The sequence below is a fragment of the Oncorhynchus clarkii genome, chromosome 12 (assembly GCF_045791955.1).
Source record: "Oncorhynchus clarkii lewisi isolate Uvic-CL-2024 chromosome 12, UVic_Ocla_1.0, whole genome shotgun sequence".
NCBI classification, from domain to species: domain Eukaryota; kingdom Metazoa; phylum Chordata; class Actinopteri; order Salmoniformes; family Salmonidae; genus Oncorhynchus; species Oncorhynchus clarkii.
Window position 1 is genome coordinate 69083248 of NC_092158.1, and position 26418 is coordinate 69109665.

The 26418-nt window shown below is 43.5% G+C and overlaps 1 protein-coding gene across 1 annotated transcript in view; it reads left to right on the forward strand.

Moving 5' to 3' along the window:
* Nucleotides 1-995: 995 nt before the first annotated feature.
* Nucleotides 996-26418, forward strand: part of LOC139421121 (sterile alpha motif domain-containing protein 14-like) — a 47279-nt gene continuing 21856 nt past the window's right edge. The window contains exons 1-6 of the mRNA XM_071171678.1: nucleotides 996-1042; nucleotides 22963-23120; nucleotides 24134-24467; nucleotides 24735-24834; nucleotides 24955-25023; nucleotides 25172-25328. Of these exons, the coding sequence (XP_071027779.1) occupies nucleotides 1003-1042; nucleotides 22963-23120; nucleotides 24134-24467; nucleotides 24735-24834; nucleotides 24955-25023; nucleotides 25172-25328 (858 nt within the window). The 5' untranslated portion in view covers nucleotides 996-1002. The remainder of the gene's footprint in view (nucleotides 1043-22962; nucleotides 23121-24133; nucleotides 24468-24734; nucleotides 24835-24954; nucleotides 25024-25171; nucleotides 25329-26418) is intronic.

Genomic DNA, 26418 nt, shown 5'->3' on the forward strand with positions numbered 1-26418 from the left:
TCTATTTTAATTCCAGGTTGTATTGCAACAAAATAGGAAAAATGCCAAGGGGGGTGAATACTTTTACAAGCCACTGTAGAAAGGATGCTGTCCAGAGTGTGGATTGGAGTTCACAGATAAGATAGGGGGGTTAATGGGCACAAGATTGGGTGATTCGCAGGACAACACAAGCTAGCTTGGGGCAACTTTAATCATCTTCATTTACAACATCCTTGTGTCTTCATTTGATCCTTAATGTTCTATTCATTTTATTTCTGGAGTTAGTTCTAAGATATAGTTCCAATTTGATCCACTAAAATGCCTATACTTTATACGACAGTGTAACGCCCTCCATTTGAGATGTAATGCATTAACCCACCTTCAAACCCCTTTCCAGCCCAAATGCACACATCATCCATCTTTTTCCTTTAGGAAAGTGTGGAACCCCCTGTGTGTGTTTGTGCTCTCCTCTCATCCCTCCATTCTCTCTTCTTTAGCTGCATGTTTAATTACCTGGCTAGCAGGGAAATGGGTCAGCGGTGTGATGATCAGCTGAGCCCTCCCGATCAATCACCCTGACGACTATGCTCCCGAGCAGACGTGCCCATTAGCGCATGAGTGTGTTTTTATCTGTGAGTGAGTAGAAATGGGGGGGGGGGGGGGGGGGGGGGGGTCGCAGCTCATTTTCTGGTAAATTCCTAATGTGATTTCCTTGAGGGTTCTTCCAGGGAGAAACAGCCACAGGGCTAAGCATTGCAGCAGACAGACGAGACGAGGAGGCTTGTTAGATGATGGGATGGTGAAGCTAAGCAAAGGGCTGCAGGCTGGTCACACGGCTGACTAAACTTGTCCATATACGTAAATGCAGCAACTGATTGCACTCTCTGTCTCTGTCTCACTCCCTCTCTCTCTGTTAGGTTTTTGTTTCTACAGTACCTAATCTAGAATTCTACCCCCCTCGCCCTCTCCGTTTCTCTCTCTTTCTCTCTCTACACCCTCTCTCTTCACAGTGCCCATTGCGCCATGTCTGCCACACAGCTGGAGGAGACAGAAAATGTTTTTGGTGAGTGCTTCTTTCTCTCTCTCTCTCTCTGTGTGTTTGTGTGTGTTTGTGTCTCGCACGTTTAATGAGTGTTGTATATGAGATGCACTAACGAAGATTGTGTGTTTGTGTGCGTACATCTCTCAAAGAAAGATACACGACATGAGGCACACAGAAATAAAGCGTTTGTGTGGTGTGTGTCTGGCATAAACTACTGTATGTGTGTGCTGTGCGCTGGACCTATAACTTTCTGAATACCATGGGTCAAGGAAATCTGTGGAACATGAGGGCGTCTGTTGTTGTAATGATACGTGGGAAGGCCTATGCTATGAAAAATCATGACTGCTCTTCTCAGCTTAAAGGGCGGTCCAGTCAGGCTAAACATGCATGCAGACACACACATACACACACAAACACTCCATGTCCTATTTTAAGAAAATCAATTCCTAAAGAGGCTATGACTCAGACTTCTACATCACAGCACCTTTGTATATAACGTTGAAACCAGCAAGTACCTCTCAGTCAGAGTCCTATAAATACTCCCTATTCCCCTTCGGAACAGCTCACAGGTCACCTCTCTCTCCCTGAATAAGACACCCCAGCACTAATGTGGAACATCACCCTTTGTGTGGACTCAGCCGTTTGTGTCTGTTGTGACGTTGTATTAGTTAATGTGACGACTGTTGCTCATCGAATGATTACAAGTTTCTAATTACATGATTAACTGAATCAAGCAATTATTAACTCATTAACCTGGGGCACCATGGGAAAACTTGTTTTTATTGAGTTTCTATTTCCCAAATTAACTCAAAGAATATCAGAATATCGATTTTACAACAGCCGCTAAATAACCAGTTGCCTCTAACAGTCTCGTTCTGAACTTTGTATAGCCCGTGAATATGCACGGACCCGGGTCCCACTAATGAATTCGTACCACACCAATTTTAGTTGAATATTTATTTACTAAAAAGCTCAAAATGATGATAAACATATACACATAGACAAAACACATTATAGGCTATTGATTAGAACTTAGTATAACGGGCCAACACAATATGGCCAGTGTTACCCACAATGGGAATTTCAAAAGAGAGAGAACAGAAAGAAGTACACAAGAGAAATATACATTTGGGTGAATTTGTCAGCTATGCTATTCTAACCCTAGCCTTTCCTCAAACTGCCGCTCTTATGGGTCAGAATATAATGATGTAATTACGTGGGAATGATCTCCGGGGATTCTCTGCATAGGCCTTCAGCTATTCGATGATGTGCTACTCCAGCGCACTTCTCTGACCGTCTTCTCGGTGTCAGTGTCCTTTTTGGCTTAGTAGCCTGTTCCCTCACCCCTTTCTCTGGAAGGGGTCTTCTGAGGCCAGACAGCTCTGTAGCTCAGAGCTCACAGCATAGGAATGAAACCCTTTAGATACCACGATTCGATGGGAGATGGAGGCTAGGTGGTTCAACTTGAATTCACCCGCTTAGACACAGCGACTCATCCATAACTTGGGTAGAAAAGGATTTCTTTGTCCTCAAACTTGCGTTGCGTTTTGGGTTTGTTGACTTTTTAAGACCCTGCTGCAGCTGGGGTCACGAAGTCTTGTTGTAAATTCTATACTCACAGGTTTTATATCCTTGGGTCAGAAGTGGGCAAGGTCGCCTTTAGGGCAATTCTCTGGGCATACCAAGTTAACGAGGCAAGGGTTAGATTTTTCTCAAATCCCATTTTAGACAACTAACTTAACATTTCATCTTCCCCAAAACATTATTTTTGATTTGGATATTTTCCATACAACGTACAATGTATAAACATCAAACATATACTAGGAAAACCCTTCACATTACAATGTTTTCGTAATAACGTCATCTATTAACCTTAATAACAGAACAAAAATGACATACATTTTCATAGTCAATCTATCGTCATGACCACCATTGTGGCTGACGAAAACCATTGTTCCAAAGTCCCTTTAGTTCATGTTTAATGTTCTGAGGCTGGTTCTCTATAGTGACAGGACAAAGGAATTTGTCTGTGGCCTGAGATTTACCAGGGGCGTGGGGGCCATAAAATCCCCCACGTCTTCAGACCCCTAGATCTCTCCTCCTCTGTTGGGGTTGAGAGATAATCTGTAGGGTTGTGGTCTCTTGTAACCTGACCTGATCAAGACAGTCATGACAGTCCCCCTCTGGTAGGTTCAACTTGGAATGATTCTGCATGTTGCAACCCACCATAAGAATGATCATCGGATATCCTGGTTTGTGGATCATCATAGCAGTCCCCCCCCCCCCCCCCGGCAAGTGGACCTAGGCAGTAACTTTGCAGACGTTAATAACGCACAACACTCAGGCAATACATCATTACATTTCCTCCCCAAACGAGCAGCATTGAGCTCTACTGCTTCCTAAGTGTTAAAGGAAATTAAACAAAAAATAATGGAATGAAAACGTAAAAGTATACAAAATGTGTCTACCACACCTTAATCATCTAATTTGGACTATGTTCTATATATGTCCAAGGTCTTGGCTAAATGACTCTATCATGGCATTGTCTCTAATGTCATTTCTAGGGTGATCCTACTTGCAGGTGGGTAGTTAAGGCACTTGGAAAAACTTGGCCCCTGAGGCCAAAGCTTACATTGGGCACACTACTGGGCTGACCTAACGAGTTCAGGAGAGGAGGCTGGGACTGGGCCCCCTAAGGGGGTTTCAGGATCTATTGCCAACTTTCCAAAAATCGGAATCACTTCCGTCCCACGGGTGATCCTAGTATAAGACCTCATTAGGTCTTCCATTGCACGTGTGCGCCTGTGTACGTAGTAGGTGCACACGCCAAGGGAAATAAGACCAAGGATCATGGTAACAGTCAGGATACTGTACGGCACCGTCCAAGAGCGGGCGACAGACCAATCTTTTGGTCGGTAGTCAGTCGGGTCAACTAAAAGTGTCTCATCCCGTACGCTAAGCTCATCAGTCATGGGGTCCCTCGTACTGGATTTGGTTTTGAATGGCTTGTGGTAACTCAAGGGGACATTTAGCAAAAGCGTCCGGCATTTCAATCTCTGTGTCTATCCTGTCGTCGGGAAGTTGGTATAGAGTGAGGTTGTCTATGTGAATAATCGCCCCCTCTGGTACCTTAACAAAAACAGTCTGGTTGGGGAGGTTCAATTGGGTGATGGAGTCATGGCGTTCATAAGTCATAGTGGCGAACGCAAACGGTGTGTTGGCCAGCCATCGGTTCCCTACCACCTCCACTTGTGTGGTGGTGGCCCCATCCCTGGCTGTTAGTTTGGCTCTACAGCGTTCTTCGCTGGTGATAGCTTAAATACCACAAAGACACTCAGTGTTATCCCTGACAAACAGTTTGCTAGGACAGAGGTAGTGGACACATTAAGAGGTTAGGGGTGAGATAGAAATCTGGGTTGTTTTCCTGGTAAGCTACACCTGGGGCGTGGTTATCTTTACGTGGGTACTGTCGTGCCAAAATTCTACATTGAGAACTGTTTTCAATCTGTAGATATTCTCCAGTTCAACAACCGGCAGCGTCAGTAGAAATCCCACTTCATTACGACCAACATCAACGTGTATTGGGATGGCCGACCCCAGACTATAGGCCAAATGTGACTGTAATGGCCTTATCGTGGTTGAAGTAGCTGAGGTCAATATGTTGTGCACCATTGAGAGGGGCACTAGATATGAGGGGATTCTATTCATGGCCAAGTGGTCCATAGAAGAGCTAACTTCACAGAGAAAATCCTCCAGTAACAATCGAACCAATTGGACATGGGCATAGTCATGGTTCATGACCTCTGCTAGATTTCCTACAGACAGGAGAGTTTTGTTCAGGAGAGTAGCGTGTGTGTTGACCACCAGAATAGTGTCCTGTAGAGACTTTCCCACATGTTGCAACCTGAGGGACTGTGCCTTCATCTGCTGCTGGATAAGTGGCATCTCTTCAGTAATCTCCCTAACATTTCTCTTGACTGTGGCTAGACTGACTGCGTTGACGGCAGTGGTACCTAGGGCAAATAGTGACCCTACGGCTGTCCCTATCGATAGTAGCGCCCCAACGAATCGTTTCTCTCGCCTGGGCTCTGCTAGTTCTGACTGGGTTACTGTGAACTTTTTGAGTTGGGCCAACATATGGGCAGTGTCTAGCTGGGCGTGCTTAATTGCCTGGCTGGTCCAGTCAGCCCCGGCCCAACTCAAGTGCGCCGCAGGTGGAATGTGTTGGCGGTACACATTCTTTGCATCTAGGCGGACATACACCCTCTGCATGTGTACTCTGCAGTTAGTCATGAGGAGTCCTGGGTCGTCGCGGAGAATGATTCCCGTAGGGGGTCTGTTCGTGATTACGTCTGCTGGGTTGGTTTTGACCAGGGCGAGTATCAGGATCAGCCAAAGGAACTCCATCCTACAGAAACGCATAAGAAACGCATAATCAGAGATAGTTTGGATTATTTAAGTTTTCCGTTTTTGTAAACAAACAATGTTTTGACAACTATTTTTCTGGTTTTCTAATTTGAAACAGTACAGCACAGGACAATATCAATAGTGTCAACAGCTGTTTATCTGGTAGCTGGGAAGCAAACAAGAGATGTTAGGTGCAATGTACTGATCTCCTGGAAGGGATCAGCTGAGGGTACTTAAGAACTTTCTTAGTACCTCTGACTTTGCTAGGTTTTTATCTATTTGGTGCTGGCTAGCACCCCTTCTATTCCCATGGGGGGAGTGTAACTTGATTTGGTTCCGGTGGACCCACTTTAATGTGGCGTTTTGTCGACCTTTGCTGATTCTGATCTGGTAAGCTACAGGTGATAGCTTCACCACAATCTCGTGTGGCCCCGTCCAGTGGGGCAGGAACTTTGTGGCGACGCCCTCGGGTTTGGTGTATATGTAGTACCACACCTTATCCCCGACCTCGAACACCTGGTGTGAGGCCTTTTTGTCGTAATGGGTCTTGTCACCTTCTGCACTTCTTTCCAACTGTCCTTGAGCATACATAAAGGTAGTCTGGAGATGGTTCCGCAGGTCGGTCCCGTATTGATGAGCCATGAAGGCGGTGTCTGCGGCGACATCTCCCGGTTGGTACAGGAGATGCAGTGGAAGCGTCATTTGCCAGCCCGTCATCATCTCGAAGGGTGTTATTCCTGTAGACCTGTTGCGTGTGGCTCTGATCGCCATCAGTACCAATGGGAGTTTGAGGTCCCAATCTTTGTGGTTGGCTGCAACATACTTCCTCAAGATTCTGACAATTGTTTGGTTGCTCCTTTCTACCCTGCCCGAGCTCCTAGGGTGGTATGTGGAGTTTAGCTTTGACTCCCAGAAGCCTCCACAGTTCAGTTATTACAGCTGCCGAAAAGTGGGTTCTTCTGTCGCTGTCCACGGTATCTCCTGGCAGGCCGAAACGACTGAAAACGAGGTTTTTACAAAAGAACGGCCGTGGTTTCCGCTGTGTCATTGGTCGCCGGCAGGCACTCCACCCACTTTGTGAATGTGCAAGTCACTGTGAGGAGATACTTGTTGCCTCTGGCTGACCTGGCAACTGGGCCGACCCAGTCGATCTGGATCGAGCTCCAGGGGTAAGACACACCCTTGCGTTGCAAGTCATGTGAACCTGCCAAAGCCAGTTCGGACACTGGGTGGTTGACAGGATCCGAATGGAATACCAGGGACTCATCTTGGTGTTGCATTGCTACCAGATTGCTATTCAGGAATGCGTTAGCAACACATTATGTTCGTGCGAAGACATTTTCTGTGGTGCTACATGGCTACGCTTTACCGCAGACACCATAGCTTCCTCAGTGTTTTTTTTTCGTCTCGAGCATCAACCACCCAAGGGGTGCAGTGAATTGCACCGGATTTCGCCATGCTGTCGGCATGGTTGTTGCCAAGTTTGTCACGACCAGGTGATTTGGAGTGTCCCTTGACTTTCTTGCAATACCATGTATGTCGTGTTTGGTGATGAGGTCATCACAAGCTAGGATGAGCTCTTTGTTTTTCACCTATTTACCACTTGAAGTAGTCCTGTGCTTTTGTTTCCAAAATGGCAAGTGGCATAAGAAGGTGAGTCTCGTGTAGTTTGAGTCAGTGCAGATCGCTAGTTCTGACAATTCGTGTTTCACCGCCGTTTGCAGGGTGATCAGCACGCCAGCCACTTCTGCAAACTGGCTGGTCTTGTTGCCAAGCTGAAATTGAAGTGGTTTGCACGGAATGTTGTTGTGCCATACCAACCCCACCCCAGCTTTCAAGTGGTCTAGATGGCGGTAAGAACAGCTATCTACAAATGCCATTGGCATTTCAAGACACACGTTCTCTTCGAAGTAGTGATGGTTCGAAGTAGCAATGTCACGCGGGAGTGGTGCGGAGTCAGTTTCATCGGATGCGGAGTGGTGCGGAGTCCATTTCACCACAGCGTTGACACACCGCCAAAGCACTGCCCAAAGGCAGGTTTTTCGCTTTTGCGTAGTTGATTACTACATCATGGTTCTGCAGCATCATAAGCCAACCCTCACAGATTCGCTGGCATTTCAGAAAAGTCACAGGCTGGTGACTTGTTTCTATGATCACCTTTTGACCGCCGACATAACTGGTGAAGTGTTTGATTGCCTAGACTGTCGACAGCAGCGCTTTTTCGCAGTCTGAGTATTTGTGTTCAGCAGGGTTGAGTGTTTTGCTCGCGTAAGCTACCACACGTTTGTCGTGGTCGTATTTGTGGTACAACCCAGCGCTAAGGCAGTGCTCTGAGAAACCGACTTCCAAAAAGAATGTCTTGTGGATGTTCATTTCGAGCTTGTCTGATATTGTTAGCTAACGAGCTATTGTGTTTGCGAGTCACAGAACCACTGAATTCTATTTTCAAAACCGTGGCAAGTTTAGCGTAGTCGTTTTGCACGTGTTGCTCTTGTAGACGGATGAACCTTGTCACATGTCTGTTGGACGTTCGCTTCAAAAGGTAGAGCCTGTCTGCATTCGCAGCATTTGGGTAGCCATCCAAGGCGTCCTCTATGTCTGCTAAGAATGTCCTCCTTTTGTTTAGAGGTCACCTTTTCCAACTTTCTCACCTGGTCTTTCTCATCCTTCATTAAATCAGCGACTTCAATGACTTCTGCTGTTTTGTCCTCCAACTTGGTCATTGTGTTCATTTAATTGATCGCCTTTGGTCTGCAGCTTTTGAAATAGAGCATTATTGCTTTGAGTGGTTTCATTCACAACCGCTTACAGGGCATCAAGTTGCTTACCCCGGTTTCTAGCTAGCTCGTTAGATTCATCTAGCTTTGCGTGGACTTCATCATATTTAGTTTTGGCTAAAACAAGTTGTTCCTTTAGAATACGGACTTGGTCAAGAGTTTGTTTGCGTTCTTTGTTATACAGTGCCTTGCGAAAGTATTCGGCCCCCTAGAACTTTGCGACCTTTTGCCACATTTCAGGCTTCAAACATAAAGATATAAAACTGTATTTTTTTGTGAAGAATCAACAACAAGTGGGACACAATCATGAAGTGGAACGACATTTATTGGATATTTCAAACTTTTTTAACAAATCAAAATCTGAAAAATTGGGCGTGCAAAATTATTCAGCCCCCTTAAGTTAATACTTTGTAGCGCCACCTTTTGCTGCGATTACAGCTGTAAGTCGCTTGGGGTATGTCTCTATCAGTTTTGCACATCGAGAGACTGAAATTTTTTCCCATTCCTCCTTGCAAAACAGCTCGAGCTCAGTGAGGTTGGATGGAGAGCATTTGTGAACAGCAGTTTTCAGTTCTTTCCACAGATTCTCGATTGGATTCAGGTCTGGACTTTGACTTGGCCATTCTAACACCTGGATATGTTTATTTTTGAACCATTCCATTGTAGATTTTGCTTTATGTTTTGGATCATTGTCTTGTTGGAAGACAAATCTCCGTCCCAGTCTCAGGTCTTTTGCAGACTCCATCAGGTTTTCTTCCAGAATGGTCCTGTATTTGGCTCCATCCATCTTCCCATCAATTTTAACCATCTTCCCTGTCCCTGCTGAAGAAAAGCAGGCCCAAACCATGATGCTGCCACCACCATGTTTGACAGTGGGGATGGTGTGTTCAGCTGTGTTGCTTTTACGCCAAACATAACGTTTTGCATTGTTGCCAAAAAGTTCAATTTTGGTTTCATCTGACCAGAGCACCTTCTTCCACATGTTTGGTGTGTCTCCCAGGTGGCTTGTGGCAAACTTCAAACGACACTTTTTATGGATATCTTTAAGAAATGGCTTTCTTCTTACCACTCTTCCATAAAGGCCAGATTTGTGCAATATACGACTGATTGTTGTCCTATGGACAGAGTCTCCCACCTCAGCTGTAGATCTCTGCAGTTCATCCAGAGTGATCATGGGCCTTTTGGCTGCATCTCTGATCAGTCTTCTCCTTGTATGAGCTGAAAGTTTAGAGGGACGGCCAGGTCTTGGTAGATTTGCAGTGGTCTGATACTCCTTCCATTTCAATATTATCGCTTGCACAGTGCTCCTTGGGATGTTTAAAGCTTGGGAAATCTTTTTGTATCCAAATCCGGCTTTAAACTTCTTCACAACAGTATCTCGGACCTGCCTGGTGTGTTCCTTGTTCTTCATGATGCTCTCTGCGCTTTTAACGGACCTCTGAGACTATCACAGTGCAGGTGCATTTATACGGAGACCTGATTACACACAGGTGGATTGTATTTATCATCATTAGTCATTTAGGTCAACATTGGATCATTCAGAGATCCTCACTGAACTTCTGGAGAGAGTTTGCTGCACTGAAAGTAAAGGGGCTGAATAATTTTGCACGCCCAATTTTTCAGTTTTTGATTTGTTAAAAAAGTTTGAAATATCCAATAAATGTCGTTCCACTTCATGATTGTGTCCCACTTGTTGTTGATTCTTCACAAAAAAATACAGTTTTATATCTTTATGTTTGAAGCCTGAAATGTGGCAAAAGGTCGCAAAGTTCAAGGGGGCCGAATACTTTCGCAAGGCACTGTAAGTGTTAGACAGATCTTCCAATTTATCTGTCCTCACACACAGTTCCTCGGCTAGTAGTAGCTTATCCTTTTCGGCTTTCGATGCCAGCTCCCTGGTTCTCTCCACCTGTGCCCTGAACTCACCAGCTTCCTGCTCGTGCCTCTGCTGGGCACTGAGGCACTGGTGCACTGTCCATCTCTGCTCTCTGCTAGTTGAGGGCTAAACTGGAGAAAACCTTTACCAGGCCTCCGCCTGATGGTCTATTTTGAAGAGCATCTTTTTTATTTATTTATTTCACCTTTATTTAACCAGGTAGGCTAGTTGAGAACAAGTTCTCATTTGCAACTGCGACCTGGCCAAGATAAAGCATAGCAGTGTGAACAGACAACACAGAGTTACACATGGAGTAAACAATTAACAAGTCAATAACACAGTAGAAAAAAAGGAGAGTCTATATACATTGTGTGCAAAAGGCATGAGGAGGTAGGCGAATAATTACAATTTTGCAGATTAACACTGGAGTGATAAATGATCAGATGGTCATGTACAGGTAGAGATATTGGTGTGCAAAAGAGCAGAAAAGTAAATAAATAAAAACAGTATGGGGATGAGGTAGGTAAAAATGGGTGGGCTATTTACCGATAGACTATGTACAGCTGCAGCGATCGGTTAGCTGCTCAGATAGCAGATGTTTGAAGTTGGTGAGGGAGATAAAAGTCTCCAACTTCAGCGATTTTTGCAATTCGTTCCAGTCACAGGCAGCAGAGAACTGGAACGAAAGGCGGCCAAATGAGGTGTTGGCTTTAGGGATGATCAGTGAGATACACCTGCTGGAGCGCGTGTTACGGGTGGGTGTTGCCATCGTGACCAGTGAACTGAGATAAGGCGGAGCTTTACCTAGCATGGACTTGTAGATGACCTGGAGCCAGTGGGTCTGGCGATGAATATGTAGCGAGGGCCAGCCGACTAGAGCATACAGGTCGCAGTGGTGGGTGGTATAAGGTGCTTTAGTGACAAAACGGATGGCACTGTGATAAACTGCATCCAGTTTGCTGAGTAGAGTGTTGGAAACAATTTTGTAGATGACATCGCCGAAGTCGAGGATCGGTAGGATAGTCAGTTTTACTAGGGTAAGTTTGGCGGCGTGAGTGAAGGAGGCTTTGTTGCGGAATAGAAAGCCGACTCTAGATTTGATTTTCGATTGGAGATGTCTGCGCTTTTCTCGCTTATGACATCGAAATCTAACATTTCCAGCCCCTCGGCATAGTTAGGATTTGCATCGTTGCTGAGGTCAACAATCCTTCTTTCCGTGGGTGAAGGTCCACTGATTAGAGGGGAAATGGGTGGAAACCCATTTGATGGATTGCTCATTGTTATGATTATCAGTTGTTTCAATTTACGTAATGTTTGGGGTTTTTGAGTTGGAGGCTGCAAACACGATTTAACTCAGTTTGTAAACGTCAATGAATCATCAAGACTGGGTCAGTAATGTGGGTTGGTTATTACTGAACTTGCCAAAACAGATTTAATTGATTAAATCGATTTTAATTAATAAATCTACCCTGTATAGGCTATTTGGAAATTTTAACTTTAATTGACCTGAAATAGTTGCTATCTCTAAGTTAATGTTGAAAAGTTTTACTATGTCTCATTGGTTAGAACACATTAGTTTGCGTATTATTCCAATAATCAACCTGGAAAGGTAGTGTAACAATTTAATGTATGTGTTAAATTGAATGAGCCAATGATATCCAATCAGTTGAGACTGGTTAGATATCGTACAGCATATCCTGAATTATTTAAAATAACACCATTAAGCTGGTAAAAATATATTTCATTTATTAATCAATTTGAATGATTAGTCAACCCCGTATAGGCTACAGGGATTAGCTTTAATTAACCTGAAATAGTTGCTATCTATAAATTAATGTGGAACAGTTTAACCATGTCTCATTGGTTATAACACATTAGTTTGTGTATTATTCCAATAATCAACCTGGAAAGGTAGTGTACCGATTTAATGTATGTATAAAATTGAAAGACAATATTATCCAATCAGTTGAGACTGGTTTGGTATCCTACAGCGTAACCTGAATTATTTAACGAAAAATGACTGGCGATTCGTTGCCAGAGGTTACTGATAGCTCAGGCTGAGATCTCACAGGATTCCCGCCTGGCGCGAGAATTCACTATGAACAAAGGGGACAACAACAATGGCTGCTGTCCTTTGTTAGCTTAGCATCTGGTACAATGCTTAGCTTTCCTTGTGCGGGGTTTCCACCCCACCTCACAAGGAAAGTTCCCTCCAATAAGGGAACGGGTTTACTTGGTGATGTCTCACGTTCAACCCTTAACTCTTCACGTTACCTAATGCGAGAGGTGGAGAGATGATGAGTTCGCTTCGGTCAAACGAATATATCTACTCCAATTTCCGTAATGGCTGGCTCATATGTCCTCTGCTCTAGCAATTGCTTTTGACCGAGTCAGGTCGCTCCCGAAAGCGCTCAACAGAAATAACACTAAGTTGGGCCCAACAACTATTATTCTCAGAATGCCTGCATCGGCCGGTACATATGCCCTGGCTCGTAGCATTCAGTAGACCTCAATTGAACGTCGCACACACACACGCTTCTCTCCCGCACCAATCCTGCCTATAGCTATTAATGGTATCTATGTATCTTATTACACAATTGGTATGGAATTAACCCAACAGTGCAGCCTATTCCTATATTAGATTCCTCACAGGGGGCACCAATATGTTGTGACGTTGTATTAGTTAATGTGACGACTGTTGCTCATCGAATGATTACAAGTTTCTAATTACATGATTAACTGAATCAAGCAATTATTAACTCATTAACCTGGGGCACCATGGGAAAACTAGTTTTTATTGAGTTTCTATTTCCCAAATTAACTCAAAGAATATCAGAATATCGATTTTACAACAGCCGCTAATTAACCAGTTGCCTCTAACTGTCTCGTTCTGAACGTCGTATAGCCCGTGAATCTGCATGGACCCGGGTCCCACTAATTAATTCGTACCACACCAATCTTAGTTGAATATTTATTTACTAAAAAGCTAAAATTATGATAAAAGATACACATAGACAAAACACATTATAGGCTATTGATTAGAACTTAGTATAACGGGCCAACACAATATGGCGCGTGTTACCCACAATGGGAATTTCAAAAGCGAGAGAACAGAAAGAAGTACACAAGAGAAATATACATTTGGGTGAATTTGTCAGCTATGCTATTCTAACCCTAGCCTTTCCTCAAACTGCCGCTCTTATGGGTCAGAATATAATGATGTAATTACGTGGGAATGATCTCCGGGGATTCTCTGCATAGGCCTTCAGCTATTCGATGATGCGCTACTCTGGCGCACCTCTCTGACCGTCTTCTCGGTGTCAGTGTCCTTTTTTGCTTAGGAGTCTGTTCCCTCACCCCTTTCTCTGGAAGGGGTCTTCTGAGGCCAGACAGCTCTGTAGCTCAGAGCTCACAGCATAGGAATGAAACCCTTTAGATACCACGATTCGATGGGAGATGGAGGCTAGGTGGTTCGACTAGAATTCACCCGCTTAGACACAGCTACTCATCCGTAGCTTGGGTAGAAAAGGATTTCTTTGTCCTCAAACTTGCGTTGCGTTCTGGGTTTGTTGACTTTTTAAGACCCTGCTGCAGCTGGGGTCACGTAGTCTTGTTGGAAATTCTATACTCACAGGTTTTATACCCTTGGGTCAGAAGTGGGCAAGGCCGCCTTTAGGGCAATTCTCTGGGCATACCAAGTTAATGAGGCAAGGGCTAGATTTTTCTCAAATCCCATTTTAGACAACTAACTTAACATTTCATCTTCCCCAAAACATTCTTTTTGATTTGGATATTTTCCATACAACGTACAATGTATAAACATCAGACATATACTAGGAAAACCCTTCACATTACAATGTTTTCGTAATAACGTCATCTATTAACCTTAATAACAGAACAAAAATTACATACATTTTCATAGTCCATCTATCGTCATGACCACCATTGTGGCTGACGAAAACCATTGTTCCAAAGTCCCTTTAGTTCATGTTTAATGTTCTGAGGCTGGTTCTCTATAGTGACAGGACAAAGGAATTTGTCTGTGGCCTGAGATTTACCAGGGGCGTGGGGGCCATAAAATCCCCCACGTCTTCAGACCCCTAGATCTCTCTTCTTCTGTTGGGGTTGAGAGATAATCTGTAGGGTTGTGGTCTCCTGTAACCTGACCTGATCAAGACAGTCATGACAGATCTCAGCGGTGTCAAGTCCAATTCCCCAATGTGCCGACTTCTGCATACCCGCCCCCCTCTAACCCTCTTATTGGCCCAGACGCCCCAAATCTGCTCAACTCCTCTAAAAAACATTAATTTCAACTGTATTATGGATTCACGTAGCTAACATTGAAGCGTGCATCTACCTGCCTGTCATTCGCTGGCTCGGATGTGAGGTATTTTTAGAGTGTATTTGCATGCATGTGTGTGTGTCTCCACAGCACATCTTTCAGATATCCAGTCACTAAATTAGACAAAACTACACAGCCGGTGGATCAGCCTGACAGCCTCGAGATGTGGCAGTGGGCGACACTAATAGACATTTTTGAACTGACCATATCTTGTTTGCTTCGCCAGCTCTCTGGCGTTTTCTTAATATACTGTGCACACTTTCCTCTAGTGATGCAGCTGTGAGATTGACCTTCATACCTCTCTAGAAAGGTCCACAGGGAAATATAGAGTCGGGGGTAGTGCGCTCAGTAGACCTATAGTGGGGGTGGGCTGTAGTATATCTGTCTCCTACCTACTCTATGTATGGTCTGTGTAGAATCCAATAAGGGGTGGGAGGATGGCTTATGGGGGATGACAGGGGGGTGTGGCTTGGTTTGGTCAATATTTAATGGTGCCTCTTAGCACAGAGACTAGGTCTAATAAGAGCAGGGGGGATAATGTGCACCGCTGGGGCTAAAAGAATGGGAAAAAATTAAGAGGGGATTCTCAGTTCACCCTCCTCCTTCACCCCACTTTACTCCTCCATGTTGTCTCGTATAATGTTGTCAACAAGGTGAACAGGAGGGTTGAGATACTGGAGCCAAGAAATGTTGTTGTTTAACGTGAGGGATTCACCCTGTAAAATAGCTTGTTGTTGTCTGTTGTCTTTGGGGTCGCTGTGCTTGGTCTCCCTTGACTCGCTCAGTGGAAACGTGGTAGAGAACGTAGGCGGGGGCGAGCAGAACAATTTCCCTCTGCGGCAGTTCGGCCTGTCTGCCTTCATTACTGTCTGTGTACATCCTAATACTGAACCACGGAGTCAGCCAATACACAGCTCATCCAATGAACCACAAAGACAATGCCATACTGAACTAGCAGTCCCACTGCTATCGTAGCACACAGCCTGAACCTAACCTAACGCAATACAGTTTCAATCTTATAAGCCGAGAATCCATATCCACTCAAACCTTACACTGATATTCTTGATATAAAGCTTGTTTAAGGCTTCAGTTATACTGAACCAAACCTTGCTTCCTGATACAAAGCGTGTGTCATATAATAAACCAACTTGAGGAACGCAGCACCAATCTGAAACGGCAAAGCACTCAATTCCATTCACCCCCAGATTGCGGAAAATTGAATTTAATGAACCTTACACTCTACCACACTGAGTGTTGTGGTTTTGGACTCGATAGACACCACTGGGTCTAGCTTGGGCTATCTATACAAATTAACTTTGTGTGCTGCTTGAGTTTTAGCCTGTTGTGCAAGGATGTATCACTAGACAACACTACTAGAGCAATTAACTTCCGTGTTCAATTCTATTTCTGGAGGGAAGTGTGACATGCAGGGGTTGGAACCATTTCCCCCCCAATCATATCGTTCATAACAGAACCAATATTTTTTTTGTTCAGTTCCACTGTTCCGACCGGCAAAAGAAAGTTCCGAACCGGTTTGAACCAAAAAAAAGTAACCATTAATATTCAGAATTATACCTATGGAGGAGCAGCTTCTATGAAGGATCATTGAATGTCTTTGAACTTCAGAGAGATGGTTTAACGTTGGACCAAAACTAGCTAGCTAGTGTGTGTGTGCAGAGCTGCACCAGAATCAAAAATAAAACATTTGTAGTTAATAAATCCAATGTCAAACGTGATAACTATTTAGTATCCTTAACTAGCATTGAAAAAGTTAATCCATTCTTCTCTAATAACAAATCTCTCTTCCTAATTTCTGAATCATACTTGTAAATTCAGTAGCAGGCAGGCAGACACTGGAAAAAGAGTGAGGGCTTTGCATAGAAGCTTTGTTGCATTTTTTATTTTTTTTTGCAAATGGATGCCCGGAATGTAAAATAATGTTATTAACCGGTTCCCATGGTTCTGTTCAAGAATAGTATAGATCACTTTCGTTCTTTCCGGTTTTCAGTTCTGTTCCCTGACCCCTGGTGATATGTGTACTGTGTGCTGTTTTAAATTTGGACAGATTACAATGCTTCTGTAAGATAGCAGATGGCTACTGTTGAGTCGTGATTTCCAAAGCAAAGGAGGTTCCCTTTCGTCGACTGTGAGGTACATGAAAAGGTATTGGAGACAGGTCTCCTCCATCTCTGAGCATGTAGCCCATAACATGCACAGAACGGGCGAAAGGTCAGTTGGGTGTTCAACCTTCCTTGTCAGTAAGCTGATGGCAGAACTACAGGTGGAAAATGTCACTCTGCCTCCATTTGACCACTACTGGGTCACTGAGTAGCATAAACATTGATTTACAGAGTGCACCCCAAATGGCACCTTATTCCCTAGGGCCCATAGAGCTCTAGTCAAAAGTAGTGCAAAAGTAGGGATCAGGGTGCCATTTGGGATGCAACCACAATTTGAATGGATGAACAACAGGGTTCTGAATATAGCCATAGTGAGTCATATAGACATTGTACTTTCATTCTCAAATTCCACCCCACCCCTCATGTTAATTAAGACAATGTCGTAAGCTAGGACAGTGTAGAGAGAGCGAGGTCCAAATTTGCCCAACCACAGTCAAGTGGAGTCCAGTGGAAGTGCTACATTATTCTGGAGCTCATTGTGCATTGTGGTCTTCTTAGATGAGAATGGATCTCTGGTCATTTAGTGTGATCTGCCACACCTGCCCTTTTATTCAGACTGCTCAATAAATCGAATTGTATTTGCCACATGCGCCGAATGCAACAGGTGTAGACCTTACAGTGAAATGCTTTCTTACAAGCCCTTAACCAATAACCCCCCCCCCCCTCCCCAAAAAATAACAATAAGAAATAACAATAACAAATCATTAAAAAGCAGCAGTAAAATAACAATAGCGAGGCTATATACAGGGGGTACCAGTACAGAGTCAATGTGCGGGGGCACCGGTTAGTAAAGGTAGTTGAGGTATTTATGTACATGTTATTAAAGTGACTATGCATACAAGGTATATAACAGAGAGTAGCAGCAGCGTAAAAGAGGGAGGGGGGGCAATGTAAATAGTCTGGGACTATGGTCGTCTCGGAGTATAGTACACATCCTGGTAATCCGTCTGGCCCTGCGGCCTTGTGAATGTTGACCTGTTTAAAGGTCTTACTCACATCGGCTGAGGAGACGGTGATCCCACAGTCGTTCGGAAAAGCTGATGCTCTCATGCATGCTTCAGTATTACTTGCCTCGAAGCGAGCATAGAAGTAGTTTAGCTCGTCTGGTAGGCTCGTGTCACTGGGCAGCTCTCGGCTGTGCTTCCCTTTGTAGTCTGTAATAGTTTGCAAGCCCTGCCACATCCAACGAGCGTCGGAGCCGTTGTAGTACGATTCGATCATAGTCCTGTATTGACCCTTTGCCTGTTTGAGGGTTCGTCGCAGGGCATAGAGGGATTTCTTATACGCTTCCGGGTTAGACTCCCACTCCTTGAAAGCGGCAGCTCTACCCTTTAGCTCAGTGTGGATGTTCCTTGTAATCCATGGCTTCTGGTTGGGGTATGTACATACAGTCACTGTGGGGATGACGTCATCAATGCACCTATTGATGAAGCCAGTGACTGATGTGGTGTACTCCTCAATGCCATCGGAAGAATCCCGGAACATATTCCAGTCTGTGTCAGCAAAATAGTCCTATAGCTTAGCATCTGCTTCATCTGACCACTTTTTATTGACTGAGTCACTGGTGCTTCCTGCTTTAATTATTGCAGGAAACAGAAGGATAGAGTTATGGTCAGATTTTCCAAATGGAGGGTGAGCTTTGTACGCATCTCTGTGTGGGGAGTAGAGATGGTTGCACATTTAACATGCTGGTAGAGATTTGGTAAAATGGATGTAAGATTCCCTGCATTAAAGTCCCCGGCCACTAGGAGTGCCGCCTCTGGATGAGCATTTTCCTGTTTGCTTATGGCGGTATACAGCTCATTTAGTGCGGTCTTAGTGCCAGCATTGGTCTGTGGTGGTATGTAGACAGCTATGAAAAATACAGATGAAAAATCTAGGTAGATAGTGTGGTCTACAGCTTATCATGATATACTCTACCTCAGGTGAGCAAAACTTTGAGACTTCCTTAGATATCCTGCAACAGCTGTTGTTTACAACTATACATAGACTGGCAACCCTCGTCTTACCAGAGGATGCTGTTCTATCCTGCCGATACAGTGTAAAACCCGCCAGCTGTTTATTCTTCATGTCGTCGTTCAGCCACTACTCGGTGAAACATAAGATATTACAGTTTTGAAAGTCCCGTTGGTAGTTTAGTCTTGCTTGTAGGTCGTCGATTTCCTTTTCCAATGATTGCACGTTGACCAATAGAATGGATGGCAGTGGGGGTTTACTCGCTCGCCTACGAATTTTCAGAAGGCAGCCCGACCTCCTCCCCATTTTTGTCTGTCTTCTCTTCTGGCAAGTGACGGGGATTTGGGCCTGTTCCCAGGAAAACAGTATATCCTTCACGTCGGACTCGTTAAAGGAAAAAGCTTCTTTCCAGCTTGTGATGAGTAATCGCTGTTCTGATGTCCAGAAGGTATTTTTGGTCATAAGAGACAGTAGCAGCAACATAATGTACAAAATAAGTTATAAACAACGCAAAAAACAAACAAACAAAAAAACACCGTTGGTTAGGAGCACGTAAGATGTCAACCATCCTCTCCGACGCCATTCTATAGATAGGTGTCATGACAGTACATTAATGTGTCATTACCAATGCTATGAGTCATATGCAGAATCCTATACCCCATAAGGTTTACATGAAGAGTCCTTAGTTGATGTTAGGTGCAATGACCATTAACTGTAATACTGTTTAAATTGTTTGTCTACATTCAATTAAAAACAGAAGTCGTCTGCACCACAATTCAGTTCAGGGAAACGTTTCTTCACATTCTAACTCAGAATATATTTTTTTAAACTATTCTAAAACAATGTATTTTAATGAGCTGTAGATAAATCGGTCACATTTGTGTTGCTAAGGAGTAGAAATCCATAAAAAAATACTTTGAACCTCATGTCCTTGGTGTCTGAGGGTGTTCATCATCACTCCCTTCCTTATCGTTATCCCAGTGTCTCTGAACCTCACTGAGAGCCTGCATGGACAGTGTGCTGCCTGGGCATTTCTACATGATTAAAGACCAATTCTATTAGAGTGAACACTCAGCCATGGGAGAGAGGGAAGAGGATATGCACGTCAAGAAAAATGAGTCGATCTTTAGATTTCCTCTTAATTCTCACACAAATCAAAACACTTGAGTCATATTTTCTCTCTCTCTTATTTTTTAGTTGTATTACTTTTGGTGTCGGTGGTGGGATCCTTTGAAAATAGGCTCTTAGCTATTTAGCCTAATATTGTCCGGGACATGATAGTAATTACTATATACGGTATATTTCAATAATCTTGCCCAAACTTGAATGGCTGCAGTGAGCATCAAAGAAGAGAACTTCAGTGATCCTGTGTGGTTCATAACTGATGAAAGGTCTCACCACTTTCCTCTGTTGCATCTTATTTTTAGTCTGTCTCGGCAGACTGGCTGGTGTTAGATCCTCTATTACAGAGCAGTCAGTGCTGTCCTGTGCGGTACAGTACAGTCTGTGATGAGATCTGAGCGTCAGCCTGGTCAGAGAGCGGTATCAGATGAATCCTGTTGGTTGGCGCTTTCACTGCGGCGTGGCCGCCAATGAATCATCACTGGCCTCCGTTCTGAAGCAACAACAGTAACAAGAGCACTTAGCTGTTGACTCACTCACATCTGGCCCCTCTGTGTCTCTCCATCACCGTACTGATGCGCCTGTTCCTGCAGAGGGTGAGGGGAAGAATAAAAAATCCTAATACAATTGAATGACATATTTCTCACAAGTAATAGATCAATTGTATTATGTAAATTGCTTTGACTTGTATACGTGTTTGATTAGGTCATTGTGGTACATGAATCCCTACTACAGTGCCAATGCTTCCCAAGAAAAAAGCGAATGTTTAGTAGAGGGATAGAGACACTGTGTTTGTGGATTGATACAGCGCCTTCAGAAAGTATTCAAACCCCTTGACTTATTCCAGATTTTGTTGTGTTATATATATATAGCCTGAATAAAATAAACAATTCTCACTCATCTACACACAATACCCAATAATAACAAAGTTGTTAGAAATGTTTGCAAATGTATTGAACATGAAACACAGAAATATCTAATTATGGGTATGCTTGATGCAGCCTCCACCATGCTTGAAAATATGAAGAGTGGTACTCAATGATGTGTTGTGTTGGATTTGCCCCAAACATAACGTTTTGTATTCAGGACATAAAGTTAACTTTTTTGCCACATTTTTTTGCAGTGTTACTTTAGTGCCTTGTTACAAACAGGATGCATGTTTTGGAATATTTGTGTTCTGTTACAGGCTTCCTTCTTTTCACTTTGTCAATTAGGTTAGTATTGTGGAGTCACTACAATTTTGTCGATCAATTCTCAGTTGTCTCTTATCACAGCCATTAAACTCTGTAACTGTTTTAAAGTCATGGTGAAATCCCTGAGTGGTTTTCTTCCTTTCCGGGGACTGAGTTAGGAAGGACACCTTTTATCTTTGTAGTGACTGGGTGCATTGCTACACCATCCAAAGTGTAATGAATAACTTCACCATGCTCAAAGGGATATTCAATGTCTGCTTTTTTTTTACAATTTTTTACCCATCTACCAATAGGTGCCCTTCATTGCGAGGCATTGGAAAATCTCCCTGGTCTTTGTGATTGAATCTATGTTTGAAATTCACTGCTCAACTGAGGGGCCTTACAGATAATTGTATGAGTCGTGTACAGAGATGAGGTAGTCATTCCAAAATCATGTAAGGATCCGCCCCTTTTTTTCAATTTCCCCCTAAAATGACATACCCAGATCTAACTGCCTGTAGATCAGGCCCTGAAGCAAGGATATGCATATTCTTGATACCATTTGAAAGCAAACACTTTGAAGTTTGTGGAAATGTGAATGGAATGTAGGACAATATAACACATTACATCTGGTAAAAGATAATACAAAGAAAAACCAACAGATGTTTTTGTATTTTTGTATTTTTTTGTATCATCGTCTTTGAAATGCAAGACAAAGGCCATAATGTATTATTCCAGCCCGGGTGCAATTTAGATTTTGGCCACTAGATGGCAGCAGTGTCTGCGCAACATTTTAGACTGATCAAATTAACCATTGCATTTCTGTTCAAAACCTTTGTATCAAGACTGCCCAGAATTGCCTAATTTGTTTATTAATAACTTTCAAGTTCAAAACTGTGCACTCTCCTCAAACAATAGCATGGTATTCTTTCACTGTAATAGCTACTGTAAATTGGACAGTGCAGTTAGATGAACAAGAATTGAAACTTTCTGCCACTACCAGATATGTCTATGTCCTGGGAAATGTTCTTGTTACTTACAACCTTATGCTAATCACATTAGCCTACGTTAGCTCAACCGTCCCGTGAGGGACCCACCAATCCTGAAGAAGTTTTAAGCACTATTATTATACACAGAGTGAGTCCATGCAACTTATTATGTGACTTGTTAAGCAACATTGTACTCCAAAAGTTATTACGGCTTGCCATAACAAATGGGTTGAATACTTATTGACTCATACATTTCAGCAAATTATTTTTAATTAATTTGTCAACATTTCTAAAACATAATTCCCCCTTGACATTATGGGGTATTGTCTGTAGGCCAATGACACAAAATCAACATTTCATGAATTTTAAATTCAGGCTGTAACATAACAAAATGTGGAAAAAGTCAAGGGGTGTGAATACTTTCTGAAGGCACTGTAAGAGAGGACCAGGTCGTAGGTCAATGTTCATCCCCCACAATCCTCTGCTGACTCAGTCACAGGGGAACATCCAATGTGATTAAATAGATTAATTGTCATGTATTTGGGGGCTGGGGGCTGGATAAATGGAGTGAAGAATGGAAGGGATGAGGGGAGGAGAGGGAGAGATAATTGATGGAAACGCTGAAGGGCTCTCAGATTGGGGTCAAGAGGTCAAAGGCAAAAGGATCGTTCCTCTGGGTTCACCACAGATAGAGGATGTTACAGCAGGGGGAGGATCAGATAAACATATTTCATTTGATCAATTAAACTCCTCAGTTTGACATGTAAAAAGGTGGTATAACAGTATCTTGTACCTTCTTGTAACACAGACATTAGAGGATTTATTTTACATGAAGGGAATTAGCTTTTGCCCAGTAGTTTATCTTTCTAGGTCCCAGGTGAAATTAATATATTATAATAGCTGTAGCCTAATGTTTAGGTCTGGGCTTTCCTTGTAACACATTCCGCATCAAATGGATCTGTTAAAAGCACTTCTCAAATCTGTGTCCAGCACTTATTTGAGCTTTTCTCTGTGATCTTCCCTCAGACCTGAATGATCTGAATATCATAATTTTCTCTGTGATCTTCCCTCAGACCTGAATGATCTGAATATCATCATTTTCTCTGTGATCTTCCCTCAGACCTGAACGAGGCCATCCCAGAGACAGAGCTGCTGGACAACAGCATACAGAAGGGGCGTGCCCAGCTGTCCGTCAAAGCCAGGAGGCACCGCCCCTCTCGCTCTCGCTTCCGAGACAGTGTCAGCTCCACAGAGGGAGATGACAGTCTGGAGAGGAAGGTGAGTGACAGGCGTGAGAGCCAATCAATCGATGACATGGACTCTCAAAGGGACAGGCACACCCACAGGACACATTCCTTTGTAGTCTGATGATGACCTTGTAGCATGTGATAACAAAAGACAAGGGCCTTGTCTTGGTAATACAGTATAGATAGACATCTTTGCATAGATAGCACCAAGGGAGATTTTAGGTATTTATTGCGCATTTTATATAGTCACTATACCATAATACTGCACACATGTAGCTAAGTCACATAGCAACTAAAGCTCTATAACTAACAGCGCTGTACATGCCTATGCTCGTGAGTAGATCCTGATTGGTGAAAAACAAAGCTCGACTCAATCAGGCATTGAATCATGTTTCACTGCTTCATTTGACAATCTGATTTTATGGTTGAATTCTTTAGATTCAAACCCATTTAGTTGTAGATGGTAAAATACCATTGCAACCATCCACATGAAATCCGTTTCTTAGTCCTAGAACTCATTTCAGATGATCTGGAGATTATCAGATGGGAAAATGTCTCAATGGCCTAGGCTATTTTGGAGGGCATTGGAGAGTGTGTCTCGCTCTCTTCATATCTGTTGTTTGGTCGTTTGGAGTATTTTCTCTCACTAGAGTTACAGTCAATTCAAATGACATTCCAGCCCATTCAGGCATTTCATTGGACTAGCACTTCATTTGAAAAGTACCATACTACAGTTATTAGCATTTTCCCATTCAAATGTCATGTCCAATTATTCCTTACTATACAGGAGGTGGAATGGAATTGACCCAAACGCATATGTCCCTAATTGTGTTCATGAGTGGGTGCATGCATGTGTTTATATGCGTAAATGCATGCTTGTGTGCGTGTATGTATGTGTGTCTGTCTGTCTGTCTCTCTGTGTGTGTAGGTGGGTGTGTTGGTGTGTGGTTGTGTGTGTGCGTGCGCGCATGTGTCTATTTATTGTTTGTGTCAGTCAGTTCACATATAAACATATTGTGGTGTTTCTGAATCTTTGTGCCATAGTGTCTGGACAGCCCTCTGCACTCCGTCCGTTCCCCCCTCCACTCCACCCTGCGAGGAGGCTCCTCCCCTTCTCCTGATTCGCTCCTCTCCTCGTCCTCCCCTTGTCCCACCTTACGGAGCCCCGTGTTCTCCTTCGACACCTCCTCCTTACGGCGCTCCCCGGAGGAGGGCGGGACCGGGTCGCCAGCCCCTCGGGGCCGGTACCGCCAGCTGACAAACGCCACGTCTCAGGAGGCCCTGGTGACCACGCCCAACAGTTCTCCCTCCAAGTCGTGTCCCAGTTCGGACTGCTCGCCTGTTTACATTCGACGGGCACGACGCCCAGACAGTGAGGGTACGAGAGGCAGACATCCGCATTGGGCAAGAAAATCCTCATCCTAGTTATTACAGTCCAACTCCCCACACTAAGAATTACATGCACTGTGATATTAACTATGGTATATTAAGCCTAAATAGGCAAAATACACACACACACACAGATACACAACCACCATACCATTAAGGCCACACCAAAATGTTGGTAATGGTGGGTTAATGTTTAAAAAAAAATTGCTTTGATTAATCAATAATGTGCTAATTGCCATTTTTTTTTTCTTCTCAGTGTTAGTTTCAGAAGACAGTCGAGACACCAGCCCGGCTGACCCCGGCAACAACAGCCTTATCTTCGACAAGAAGACCAAGAGGAGATTCTTGGACCTGGGGTAGGTGCTCAATATACAGACATTTAAACGGTTTACATTGTAAACACATTGTAAATTTGTCAGTTTCAAAACTGGTGCTTTCTGTTGATTTTAACCCACCATTTTTTTGTTCTTCTGAAGGGTCACATTGAGACGCTCCTATGTGAGGGTCAGAAAAGACAAGTCAAACAGACTGTCAATGGGAAGCCGGTGAGTCCATGGGAAGCCCTTTTGGCTCTGTCCCTCTGTTTCAATAAAGGAGGCAAAATGTTGGCTCTATTAGACCTAGTTAGTATATTAGAGGCACCATTGTGGCTCATTCAGTTAGCATATTGAATGTCTCTCTTTCTCTGCACAGGGAGCCATCTGAGAGCCCGTCCAGGTCCTCTGGCTCTTTCGTGCCTTTCTCCTGGTTCACTGACAGCACCAGGGGCTCCGTGTCGTCCGGGGCAACTCCTCCCTGCTCCCCCAAACTGGTCTCACAGGACTGCAGCCCCCGCAAGTCCAACTCCCAGGTAACTCACATCCACAATAACATATAGACGCCTTCAGATATCATATTTAGGTCAGACTGCACTATTGTGTTACTACTACCATTGTCCACTTTGTGTTTTTATCATTATCAGAGGCCTCGTGTGTTTATGTTAGCATTAGCATATAGTCTAGTCTTCATTTCACGTCTGTCATTAAGATTTCTGCCACATCTGACAATGTCACAAAAATGATGCGCACGCTTCAAAGGGACAGAAGGCCATGTGTTGTTATGGTTCTGGATGGCCAGATAGCTAGCAACAATTTTAAGAAACTGTCACATGGTGAATTGTAAGTGGCTCGTTTCAGCTCATTTAAACTTTTTCTTGATACCATGTCTTGTTTTGAGGTGTTTTGACTGTCACCTCTATGCTAATATGAGAAAAAAATGGCTAGATATCTAGCTAACCAATAACTGTAATGATGTATTTGAGAGATAAGTGCTCATTGTGCAACTGTATTTTTGTTTTCAATAAACATTGGAGACGAAATATAGTTTACATATTGTCAACAGTCTAGGCCAACCCTTGTTTTGCCCCATACTGTAGTTGCACATGCGTCGGTTTTGTTGCTAAACAACCAAACCGTCTATACATTCCACAGTTTAAATAACCAAGAAACGGATTCTGCTGTTACCCTTGGAGATATGCCAAATTCTTTTTACAAATTGTCAAGGAGAAAACTTTCTCCTACTGGGTTTGAGCTTCAAATGCACATCAAATGAAAACAGTCACCAGATGAGAGAAGCAGACACCAGAGATATAAAACTGCTACACTTCTATAAACACTTTTGCGACTAGCATCGTCTAGTTTTGTCATCCTAAGCCTCTCTCCCTCTTTCTTCTTCTCCTTCCATCTCACTCCCACCCTCTCTCTCTCTCTCTCTCTCTCCCCATCCATCCATCCATCCATCCATCCATCTATCTCTCTCTCCCTCTCACTCTCTCTCCCTCTCACACACAAACAGTGGGGAGAACAAGTATTTGATACACTGCTGATTTTGCAGGTTTTCCTACTTACAAAGCATGTAGAGGTCTGTAATTTTTTATCATAGGTACACTTCAACTGTGAGAG